The sequence below is a fragment of the Dufourea novaeangliae genome, unplaced genomic scaffold (genome assembly GCF_001272555.1).
Source record: "Dufourea novaeangliae isolate 0120121106 unplaced genomic scaffold, ASM127255v1 scaffold124, whole genome shotgun sequence".
In the NCBI taxonomy this organism is placed as follows: domain Eukaryota; kingdom Metazoa; phylum Arthropoda; class Insecta; order Hymenoptera; family Halictidae; genus Dufourea; species Dufourea novaeangliae.
The window spans coordinates 3,092,894-3,106,302 of record NW_015374010.1 but is presented as its reverse complement, the minus strand read 5'-3'; the positions used below and the strand labels follow the sequence as shown (position 1 = coordinate 3,106,302).

General features: G+C 37.0%; 1 protein-coding gene across 1 annotated transcript in view; it reads left to right on the top strand.

The window, feature by feature from the left end:
- Positions 1-874: 874 nt before the first annotated feature.
- The window catches only part of LOC107188442 (ankyrin repeat domain-containing protein 6), a 136,436-nt gene continuing 123,901 nt past the window's right edge, over positions 875-13,409 (top strand). The window contains exons 1-3 of the mRNA XM_015576737.1: positions 875-951; positions 7,496-7,601; positions 10,808-10,906. Coding sequence (XP_015432223.1) covers positions 875-951; positions 7,496-7,601; positions 10,808-10,906 — 282 coding nt within the window. The remainder of the gene's footprint in view (positions 952-7,495; positions 7,602-10,807; positions 10,907-13,409) is intronic.

The following is a 13,409-nucleotide window of genomic DNA, read 5'->3' as shown; positions in this document are numbered from 1 at the left end:
AGTTTCTTCAGGAATTGTTTTTGAAGACTTAATGAAAGATTTTTATGCTGAACGTTTCTGTTGTATATTTATTGTATCTTAAATTATAAATAAGAATTTCGTTTGGTTGAGGATATGAAATAAATACGGCACTGCAGCTCATGAAAGTGGACCACCTTGAACAAATTGATCGATTGATTGCGATTATTCTAGTTGTTTCGTTCACTTAAAATAAAAAAAAATAAAAAGATTCTTAAATTAGTCGGACATGGCTATCGTAGGCTTATTAACATTTGACCCTTGATCATGGTAAAGGTATCTTTAACTTTTCTTTTCTATATCAGTGCAACAATTAATAACACTTCATCAATATTTTTATTTTCTTACATCAAGCTCTCATTTTTACCAAGCTTTTGTTAATTCTCAAAAAATATGAAAATTTCATTCACTGAAAGATGTTACCTTCTACCGAAAAACCCGTTTCAATATACTACAGACTATTCTCACACAAGACGCCAACAATAAATTTCAATGCATGGACTCAACTATAAAATTAAATCACATAATTGTACCATTAATTCATTAGCAATATCTTCTAATTATCCGTTTTCCTTATTACCAAAAAAGGTACACGACCTAGACGATTTTACCTGTATGTTCGTTTTGCGATTAAATAAAGATTAGTCGTTGATTGGCCTGGTTTTAAACGGAATTATCTAAATCATGTTTCACCATGGAAATTTATAGTAACCGCGACGGGAGCCGTTTTACGAGTATAGCGAAAGAAATACGCTTCGTTCCTTTTTCATTCTCCGGGCTTGATGGCACTGGTTAATCAGAGTATGTAACGGCTGTGTACGCTGTTACGCGTTTTACGGTGGAAGCAGGGTCAGAGATGCCTCGGACGAGAGCCGAGATTCTGTTGGATATGTACGGGCACGCAGATGGAGGAATTACTCGTGCGTACGTGATGTAAGTTCTCTGTAATCATGAATTTCACCTGCTTCGAACCATAGAGAAGAAACATGGACCATTTTATTGGAAGAAAATCGTCGAATGTCGATCATTAGTCACTGGACTACAAATGTAGAGTCATTTTAGTCCAATGACAATGGCGATCTTTTAATATTTTTACATTATCTTCGTATTATCAGACGTTTAGCATTTGAAAACTCAATTTCATATTGTTTTATTCATATAGAATTATTCTACTGTTTCGGTAAATTAATTAGAACTTTTTCATTGGAACTTGTGAATTAATAAAATCTAGCTATAGGTAAACTTGTTTCGTTAACTCTGTATAATTTAAATTAATTATTATTGTTCAACAAAATTCTTCATCACAATCTCGAAACCAGCAAAATATATTATATTTGCTATAATATATTTCAATTTGAGCAAAATCCCAGACATCGTGTATCTACAAAAGTGATCTGCTTATTGTCGAATGACCCGTACTTAAATGTCTGATCTGCACATTACATTAAGTTCTAACAAAAAACATACAGAATCATATAATTTCTCGATTGAAAACAAAAAAACGCACTTGCTTATAAAAAAAAATTCCTTACCTCTTTATGGTTCGTATCTAACCATTTATCCAACTCCATAATACAAATCAATAACTGGTCTATCCAACTGGTACTTTTTATCCGAACTAATAGCAGCTAAAAATTCAAATAACAGGAAATCACATAATGGAATTTCCACTCGTAATATGCTGTTTTCCCACATTCGTGTTACTCTGTATCATTCGACATTTATAGAACTTGCCATGGACCATTAATTCGCGTTCGATGGTCTTCGACGCAACATGCAAATAACGATCGTACAAATCTCTCGTGTCCTGAAATTAGCTCCAGTACGGGTTTCATCAGTGCCGGGGCCAGGTGCTCTAAGCTAACCACGGGGACGATAATTTTCAGCGCGTTCACGATAGTTCCACGTGTAATTATTGGTGAAAGACAACCGAGCCAAGGGAAGTATGCTTCACGATCCTGTCCCTCGACCGACTGCCTCTGATTACATTGATCGTTCGCGGTCGTCGATTTCCAAGACTTCTTGCGCTGCCGATTCCCCATGAACCGTCGCTTTTCCGGTGTCCCTGCGACGATGGACCGTTGATTGAATCTTTATCCACCTGTGCATGGCTTCAATTAACGTATCTGATGATTTCCCGTGTTCCTAATTGATGGCACGTCAGCCGCGAAAGGTCAGTTTGTTGTTTCTTTTAAGGATTCGAGGTAATTGATTGATTATAAGGGAAAGAAACTTTTTTTTCGGAATTCGAAGGGGGAATCATAGCCTTGTCGAATCCGACGATCGTCTTTTCGATTCAATCGATCAGTTTGGCTTTCCGCTAACACACGCATACTGTCATCGAAGTTTTGTTAGTCTTCATGAAACCCGGGTCAAAAGTTAAAAAGAGAATAAAATAGACGGAATCGAGGAGGGCATTTTCTGCGCGTCAGGTAACGTAAGATGCGCCGTAATTAATGCCCTCGGACGCGTAATTGGAAAAAAGGGATGTTTTACGAGGTTGCTTTCGATGAGGCTGACTTGCTTCCGGCGTCGCCGGCCTAGGATCGTGACGGCTCTCGGACATTCCCGTCGCTTTTCCGATTGGGATCAAGTGATACGATAATCGGATCGTGAGATCGGCCGGACGTTTATGTACACAGGCTACGTTATCGTTCGAGTACACTCTGGTCCAGTTTTGCTCGACTGTCAGTCCAACCTTCGGATGAATGCTTCAAGTTGTCTAACTGAGTTTGAGCTTCTCACATTTTGTGAGTATACAGAGTAGATGTTTATGCGTTTATAGGAAATTGTAACATACAAAATTCAGTAAAATAAAGATTTTAATAAAATTTAGTAATATTTGTATTAATACTATTATCAGGAGAATAAGACATCTAGTACAGGAATAATTTCTATATCATTTTTAAGTTTATAAATTGGTGTTAAAAATTGTGAATTTGTCGCTTCACGCAGAGATAAAACGGCGAACCATGTGTCGAAAAACCCAACAGGACAGTTATGATTTATGATGGTCTGGTAACAAGTAAGTTTATTGGCTCGATTGTAGATTAGAACTGTTCGCCGAGCGGAGATTAGCTATAAACGTTCTCCGAAGCCGTTAATGTCCGTCAACAATTCATTACTCTGAAGCTCGAGGCTGGTTAGAGCTGTTGACAATAGTTGTATTCAAAGACATTTTCATTCCCCCCTGTCAGTACAAGATAGTTAAACTTCGGTAGCGGTCTTGCTTGAGATAGAAAATTGTGTGCATCAAAAAATTCGAATACTGTAAGAAGAACATTTGATCTTTGTCCTAACACGTTTATTGTTCGAATTTTAAATATCAGGACAATGTTCTAGTAGAATTCATCTATACGTTCTTACGATTGCAAATATATACATATATACTTAGTAATTTATACTCAATTAGAAAGTACCAATTATATTTACAAGATTGTAAATGTTACTGTTCAGAAATTAAAGGACTTCTGATGTAATTTACACATGATATGGATCATTGGTGTAATTACATTATGAAATTTCGTTCGTTACACAGCCATTTGCATTCAATCGGCTTACTAATTCTTATCATAATAGAGACAAACGATTATTACTATTACAACACAAATGAAGTGAATATTTATAGTTAAAAGTACAATATATGTCACACGCAATTAAAAATAACGTAGAAAATTTCTTAATAAAGATTTATTTCCATTGAATACGTATTATACATATATATATATACGTCCAATTAAATTAATATCATTTTTGTTTTTGTTATAACCAACCAGAGTTATATGAACGTCAAGAGATCGATTTCTTAAATAACTCATACCGAGGATCGATAATTAATGAATATTGACCACACATTTTCTCCATTCGTACATATTTGGCATACATTTAATAATTTAATTACTTAGGACGTGTACATGGCGATTCGAGTGACATCGGTATTCGTGCATTTTAATTTGCTTTTGTTTTCAAGACATGGCCTTCCGAGCTGAGCGAAATTCCATTGACTAGTATAGATACGCGCGGTTCGCTTAAAGAGAAACCGTGGGTCATTAATCAACGTCGACCGGTGAAAATTTTACTTTACGTTGATGCACCTGCATGCACCCGTACCACGCGTCTCTACATGACATATCATTTTAATTTACGACGGTCGATCCCCGAGAAATTAATAGATCAGAATTTGAAAAATCAAATCCCACGTGAAATAATCCGTTTCTTCCTAAATTCGAAATTAAATGGTTATAGCGGTTTTGTTGCCGAGGCTTCGGACAAAAAACGAATTTACGAGAGTCCGAAGCATATTTCCCTATAAGATTATTGTCCCGGCGCGGTCCCGAGTTCGGGACGATAATCGAGTGGAGTCTGTACTTGTGAAAGTTCGAATCTTTCTAACATTGAACTACCTACAAGTATATTTTCGAATCTACAGGTAATCATTTTAGAGTTCGAAACCAACTTGTATAAAATCATTACATTTCAAGTATACTCGTTGAAACTTTGTTGCTTTTGAGTCGTAATCGAAACCCATGAAATGAAACTCTGTTATTGAAATTGACTCGGATTCGTAAACACATAATGAACTTGATTCCATCTCTATTCATGATTGATACATATGTTGTTTACGCGATTATACACGCTTGGAGTCGCGTCTATTTCAATTCAACGGATTTGAAGTAATCCATAACGTGTACATAGTTACATTCTGACTAGTCTTCAGCAAGCAAAAACGGGTTCTCGATCTTCTGTATCCATTCCTACCGAGGAGCTCGTACTTTGCTAGCGTATTCTTAAAAGAAAACTTTAATCTATACTTAATCTGATACGGACGTCCATGTTTCTGGTGATCGTTGCATACAAGAAACCCGGTACACCCTTATGCGTGTCGTTCACGCGAGCTTTACGGAAACAATTTATGCTGGTAATGGACCGAGCAATCCATAATCGTTCGATCGGTTCTTATCGCCTGACCAGAATATTAAACTAATCGACCTTGTACTCGTCCTCAATGCCACTGACCGCTACCTGATTGGATAATGACCCGAGATTTTTTCATCCAGACCGAATATTACGTAATCTCCTGTTCTGGATGGCGATCGGTCTAGAGAAAGGCAAACAACACGGAAAGGTGGATTCAGGGATCGGTTACATATTAATCGAAGAACTTTTCATCGTTTTTCTCTGTTCTTGTTTCGTCTGGTTTAGTCGTGGATAACTTAATAGAGGCAGTTCGATAGACTCGTACACGCCCTTATTAATGAACAACTAACGCCGTTAGTTGTACCTGTCTAGAGTATCGTGAATGCGTGCACTTACTATAATAGGTTGAGTCAGAAATATTTACATCGTAGGACCTTAGAAACATTTGAAATTCATATCAATCCACAATAGATACTTTGAAACAATAATATGTTATTCTTAATTCTAACAATTTTATGATAATTTCTCATGTGTTAAGTATTTACTTGGTATTGGTATAGCTTGTTAAAAATGTTCGTTTTTTGATTACAAAATCCGAACCTGCATAAACTGATTAGTTTCTACTAATACTTCTACTATGTTTAATAAAGTCGAATGTGGTATTTATTTGATTTGAAATCTTATGGAACCGTTAATAGAATGAACAATGTTTATTTCAGTTCTGCTTTCTGTAAGTTAGTCTACAAAAAAATTATATTTGCATAAACATCCACAGTTTACTGATTAGTTCCTCCAAATGTTTGTATGAATTGTAAATGGTAGAGTGAAAATTGGGGGTGTGTGTCGTGGGTCACTTAATATTCTCACGAGTAGAAGAGTGACTCAGAACCGGAGGGATCATCCACACGGACGAGTAAGTATTTTTTTTTCGACTTAGGAACCCATTGTATCATTGTTCCTTCCACAGACGATACGCGTCGTTTTCTTTGTCGTCACGCCCTTCCCTCTCTTGTAATGAAGTTCTGACTATGTGGTTTATGGATGTGATTTTGTGTGTAATATTAATTTGGTGGGTGGTGTGCATTCCGTTGAATCGTGTCGATGGTATCCCCCTTCGAAGAATAATCTTCAGACGGGCATTGTGAGAATACCTGGTCTATGATTACTTCTATCGGATGTACCAATCATTAATACACTTTCTTTAACACGTTTACTGTTGTAGTTCTCTTTATGGGGTCCATTTAACTCCATTCTAGGCTTTTATATTTAATTGAAGCAAACGTGGAGAAAATATGTTTATCTAACGCTAAATTGTAATATACATATGTACATCAGCTACTGAAGTCAAATTAATTCATAGATTTTTGTAAAGAATAGCAGTACAGTTAAGCAGTAACAGTAGAACTTATGTATATCTATCTGTCGTAGTTTCACAAGTGCTCATTAATTTAAATTAACAAAGTTTCGATTCTATTTTTAGTTTAATGAATCCATTAATTAGCGAAATAAATTCTCCTTTGTGCCTGGCTTGGTCTTCGTGATTTTATTTTCGAAGCCAATTATTAAGTTAATTATTAGAAAGTGGTTGGTTTTTGTACAGTACATAACCTTCTTTCTTCACAATAATCTCTGAGAAAGTGTAAGTGTTTTCTATATTTGATATCATCGACACCAATCGGTGTCTCGTATAACTTTATTCTGAGTCATGCACGTATCACACGTGTTCGGGGTGTTCAACCGGTTGACATCCGGCGGAAACTGGAAGTTCTCAGTTTAACTTACACTAGGATAGCGGATTATCAATCTGGAGTCCATCCATTTTCTACGTTGAAAATTATAACGTAAGACTCTATTCAAATAGAATTACCAATAGAGTTTGTTTTACGAAATTGGACATTGATAAATGTACTGTCATACGCTTAAGCAAATCCGCTAAATCATTACTAAATATATTTTTTTGAATTGTTTCAAGTATTTGGACTTTTATGAAGAATATTAAATTAATGCAACCTTAAGGGAATTATTCATAATTCAATGACTCCCCTTAAAAATTATGGATAACATTAGAAACATTTCATTTTACTTAAAAAAGTTTAAGGTTACTGCATTTCTAAATAAAACAAACGTCATGACGTCTATTTTACAGTGATTTGTTGTTCAATCGAAATAAATAAAATTCTATACAAAACACACTTTTATCATTCTAATATAAAGAGTTATAAAGATCATATAGAATGTTATAACGAGCATCGAGTGTATGTGAAAACGATTCACAACACGCTCCACGATTAATAAAAATTGCATTTTAATGCCAAATTAAGAGAACGACAGAAACTGTATCACGTGCGAAAGAAGCTGTCTCGAAATTCAAATGAATTTGAAAAACGGGGATCCGTTGATAGATGGTAACTTTAATGAATTCCAAGGGGTTCGTTAATTCGACGATATTTGACAAGAAACCACCGGGGTATCGGTATATCTGACATAATAATCTGACGATGTTGCATTGGGTTTTAAACGAATATCTGCTAATGATCGTCCGTTTCCTGTTCTTTTGCAGATGCGTGGCTGGAATGGCAGAAAAGTTGCGCGATGCGGCCGCACGTGGCGACGTCGCGCGGGTCGCCCGTCTTCTTGACGAAGATATTAAACCGTTGCCGGATGAGGTGAGTCCCTTTCCGCTCTATTGTTTCCTCTTGGCCAGACCATGAATTCTTTTAATGCTCTTACAGCTGCTTGTAAACGTGTCCCCTTACTATATATTACATCATGAATGTGCGAATTACGTATTTACACGCGATGCTTACGTGGAACAAAGTGCGAATTATCTTCTACGAGTCACATTCTAGTGAACATCTCCCTACGGAATTGAAAGCTTCACAACAGAAAAAAACTGTATGATAAATTCGAATTTTTATTTCTTTTTTCTGGTTTTTTTCTTCTTTGACCTTTTTATACATAGTAGAACCTCGATTCTCAGAACAATGGTTAACGGAATGAAAGATTGTCAGGGCTCTGATTGATGGAGAATTCGGTTAACAACAATATGAATTGAATTATACAGGATGAGGCACCTAAAACAGGCCACCTGAATATCTGGGCTGTTACTAATATAACATTCCTCTTTTTTTCGAAAAATGAACTTATTTCTCATAGAAAATTAACAGACGGTAAGTCAACTCAATTTTTATAAGAAATTATAATTCCGTTGTTCAAATAACAAAAGAACTGGACCGAATCTGTAATGAAATTGGAAGAATACTCGCAGTGGAGAACAGGGGTCATCGCTTGCTCGTATTTTAATTATCGTCGATGAAGTCGTAGATTGATCGAACAAGGGTCTCGCCAAACGGATATGAACCGCGGGAATGCGGTATATTAATTACGTTACGTATTTGCATCTTCGTTGTGACGGTCGCCGTCGGTGGGAATGCAGATAAGCGTGTTCTTGGGGCATTTGTCAAAATCTTCGGGACCGCGATGCGTTGCTCAGGCAATCTGCCCGATTATCCATGCGGTCATTACAATTACTTCCTCCCTTAATTGCGCCGATGAAATTAATCGCTACGTGGCTTTTTCTTCACCGCCGGCAATCTTCGAGCTAAAGTGCTTTATTACATCGAGCCGGTGGATGCCTCGACGATGCATCGACAGGGAATGCTGGGAATAATTGAAATAATGGCGGTCGGTGTCGATATCATGGGAAACTTAACCAGTATTTTTTATCCTAATGGAATCGTGTTTATGGAACTCTTCGGGCGTTCCTTATTATTTTATTGTGCATCATTCTATTTAACACTGGAACTAAAAACAAATATAATTATTTCATGCAGAAATCTGAGAACAGCAGTAATATGGAAATGTTCTGGGTACCGTCACATATAGGCATACAGGGTAAGGAAAATGTCGACTTCTTAGCAAAAGCAGCAACTGCAACGCAAACAGATAACTCTGTGTCTATTCCCTTTACCGACTTTCGGGATTATTCAAACATAACTGCGATTCAGACATCACAAAATTCATTAAAAGGCAAAAAATTTGGAACGAAAAATATTTCTTTCTAGTATTTCGTTTGACTTTTCTATTATATTTTTATTAAAAAAAAATTTTTTTTATTGTTAGAATACAATTAAGTGTTTCGTTCCGGAGCAATTAATTCCATGGAATTGTAAGGGATTATTATTGGTTGGAACAGAATTTATGTAATCTATACGTCTTTTTCGGTTAATTTATTATTTGATGTATGTATTATGCTTCCTGTAACTAGCGTACACGTATACAAGGTATACTTCTTCATTAACATGCTGAGTTGGCTCGCTCTATTACTTCGGGCAAGGAGGCACAGCCTCGTAGAAAATCCGTACATACGTTCTAGAGCGTCGGAATGATATATACTGTGATTTGTTAAATTTGCAGATTCGTTTTAGCCAACTGTCACTACTGGAATTGTTATTCTACGAGGATGTCAGTATTCAATATTCAACAGTAATTTATTATTTACACACAGGCAATATTCATATCACAGAACGGGAAAAAAATTCTTTAATAATATTATTTTCGAGAAAATCAGAAGCCAATGCTGTTTCAGTCATATTTGTTCTCTCCCTTAAAATACGAGAAGGGTGTACAGTTGTTTTAAATATAAATTGTGTTTCTTGTTAAATTAATATAACTTTAGTTGTAAGTCTCTATTTCGACGAGCTCACGAGAGGCTACCAGTTTTAAAAAAAATTGAAAAATTGACAAGTTCGAGGTCAATATAAATTATTCCGTTTTATGTATCACCATAAAGACTTACTTCGTATCTCCAACGTGTCAAAGCATCGAACATCGAGTATATTTCATTGGAAATATAAATATGTAATATTTAGATGCTCGATCGTTTATATTCTTCGCACTAGTCGTCGAATTTCAAGTTAAAAGGCGACGTCTCGCGTGTCTCGGTTGATTAACCGCTCTCGACTCTTTCCTGTGGCACTTATTAGTATTCCGCATATAAATGCAGGTCGGGCGGGATCGGTCTCGAAAACAGAAGGACACGCGGCGGCCGCGGATTAGGATTCAAGGATGGTCGTTTAGTCGCATCGCACGCGGACAGGCGTCAATTTGTGTTGTTTGAACCTCTGTTCGGCTAATTAAGGTCGCGGGGAGCTAATTCGACGCGGGAAGTGCGTGTGCGCTACAAACTGACATCTGACCACCTATTAATTACATCGCTAATTGACTCGCCCCGTGGATCGTGAAGAATCGATCCGCCGGACTGTTTGGGAAACCCGATTTCCGTGATCGAAATTCACCTTCTTTCCGTTTAATCGATTTTGACTTCATTGAATCTTGTAAGGTCAATGTCCCTATTTCTAAGCACGTCCCGATTTCTGCTCAGTACAGATATTTTTTATTTAATGTAAACAGTTAAATCATAAATTAGTTATACAAAAAATGATTTAAATTAGTTCAGTATTTATTTATAAAATGCTATAGCCTGCTGTTCAATAGATGGCAGATTCAGTATTCCATCGTTTCAAATATTAATACAAATTTCTGTATTATGCATGTGAAAATAGCTAATAGATACGAAAAAGTATAGACTCACAACACCTCTGATTTTGGAGTGAAGTTTCTATAATAGGAGAATACATTTTCATTTTTTGGGGGAAGTCAAATACCTAATACTTAAATTCTACTAAAAATTAACAAGTACCTACGAAAGTAATCTACCTCTTAAATACATTATTACTGAAATAATATTAGTTAAGATAACAGAACAGACCACGTATAAAATAACATGAAAATTTCATGAGTAATTATTTAAATGAAAGTTTATTTGGTTATCGATCAAGTAATGTATTAATTTTAAGTATTATTTTCACAGAATGGCAGGAGTCCCCTTTTACTGGCAGCGGCAGCCGGTCACGTGGACGTCTGTGAAACGTTGTTTCTTCGAGAAGTCGACGTCAACGCAGCCGACAACGTGAGTAATCTTCACGAACTTCGTTTTTACTTTTTATTTTATTATTTCTTGGTTGAAATGACAGCGTCACAAATTACATTTCACAGAAACATCTTCCATACGAATATCATTAGAGAAAGTAAAGGTATATAAGCACCTCTTGAATTATTTGAAACTTTTTATACGGTATTTGACATTGCTTTTCACAGAAATATAAGAACTATCTTAAACCAATATTGAAAAATATATTTTTACTTTTATATTGGAATATTCAAGTTTTAAGCTATTTATTCGCTATTTATTCATTTCGTAACTTTATAAACTAACTATAACTTATGCAAATTTTCTGTTATGAGATTTGTACTAATTAAATTTTTCGAAATGTGAAGGAAAATTTATATTTGCAAATCTTGAAACGATTTCTTATGTGAAACGGACCCGCAAAATACGATTGTTGAAACGTGGCTAACGGTTCCAGAAGCGTGGACACTAAATTCCGAAGTGGCGAACGACTCACGGGATTGGCTAATAATTCACAAGCCTGGGTGGGTTGTTCTGCATGTCAGTTGCGCAATATATCAATACGAATACGTCGGCTAATGGACGGTGCAGGGATAATTACTGTATAATTATGGGTTTACGTAGTTGACGAAGGAAGGGTGTTTCGCTCTTTGCTGTTTTATTCAAGGCCTGCATCTGAAATACGCGAATGAAAAAGAATCGCACGATGTATCGATTTGTGGAACGTTGGTGCACCCGTCAGATTGTTAATCATATCGATCATTCAGGATCGAAATACCGAAAGATTCACGAACAACTCCATAATTACTTTCTTTCGATTTGTAAACATTAGAATTCTGATGAAATAATTTTTATGAGTAACTCAGCCTCTTGTGCAGAGGATAAGCTGAACCTTATAATCTATAACAACAATTTATATAAATATTTCACGTACCAACGGGCAACTATTTCAAATTCCATCAGTCTGGAATCTACCTCTTCCCTAAATAGCAACAGAAAAATATAGTTCCACGTGTATCTGATCCCGTAACGAGCGAAGACAATGATTCATTGGGAACATCGAAAAGGCGATCGGGATCATCTTCGTTATCGCCCAGGGAGATCCGGCTAGGTCCCTAGTCTTAGGCACAATGCATCCATTGCGGTAGTGACTGACGTCCAATCTTCCCCACCTCCCCTCGGGCTGGAGAACACGTTTGGCTAGATCCTGTCAGCAAGGGGTATACCCAAGGTGCCTGTATTTAGACTCGATCTACACGCCGCTGGTGGCCGGCTGAATATTCGTACTAAATTCCCGTGAATATCTTCTTGCTACGCCGCATACTGTGACAGAAATTGTATCCCTCCTCAACGTCGTTTCTTTTTCCTTTCACTTATTACCGTCTCGGTTGAAAGAAAGAGAACTCAGATTGATGCAACGGGCGTTTTCTCGGACTATTGCGTTGGATGCGTCTCGCGTTTCAAACTTCACTGGTTGCCGTTCAGGGGAATAAATTTGTAGTAAAGATGGAAGTTTTGTGACGAGACGTTAATTAAACTGAATATTCTGTTTCCGTGGGAATGATAATTTGATTGAACTGCATACGATGGCCGGTGTAGGGGTTAATTTTATTTGGATAGGGTGAGAGAGGGAAGAATATCTAAACGTGGGAAATGGTGGAATATCCTGCGTTGGTTTTATCTCTTACAATCAGTCATATGCAATAGACTGTCTTTCTAAATAGAGAATAATATTTACTTGTCGACTTTTGGAGAATCGTTTGGAATATCCCCTGATAAACAGTTGTGTACAAGTTTCGAGCAAATTGTCAACAATAAATGACAAAAGTTGTCTAAAAAAAACATAACCATCTGTTTCCGCATGTGACTTGGGTTTTGCAGGCAACGCCAGCTGACAAAATGGTAAAGCAAATTGGCAGAACGTCTTGCAACATGACCTATGTCAAATTGAGGTCAAAACCGGAACAAAAATCGTAATTTTTTGGTTCACAGAAGTTTCCTAGTTAGACCAACAAGGTCAATTGCTTTCATGATACGGTGAAAGAACGGATCTTTCACCTGGCACAACACAATTCCCCCAGTCTTCGGTTCTTTTCTCGATGGAGAATAGTATCAACGGATATAGTGGCGGGAACACGCGTGCCTTTTGTCTGCATAAGGCAATCCGGTGGAAGGTGGAACGGTTGCACCGCCGTGTTGCCTCGGTATCTGCAAATGAAAGTTCGATATTTATCGGTGACTGATGCAGAAAATGTGCAGCGGCCCCCTGTCTATGCCCATTCCGAACCATTTCCACGTGCACTGCCCAGAATCACGGAAACCCATGGAACATTATACTGTGCTTCCACGGATGTTTAGGACGAGTTTCTTTTGACTCACGCGGAATGATGAAGTTGCGAGCTTCTCTTCGACAGATTGGGCGTTCGACGCCATTTGTGATATCTTTAGAAGATCTTGCAGTTTTTTACGCTCAATGGAAGTAGTCAGTGCCTTCTCAGGGACG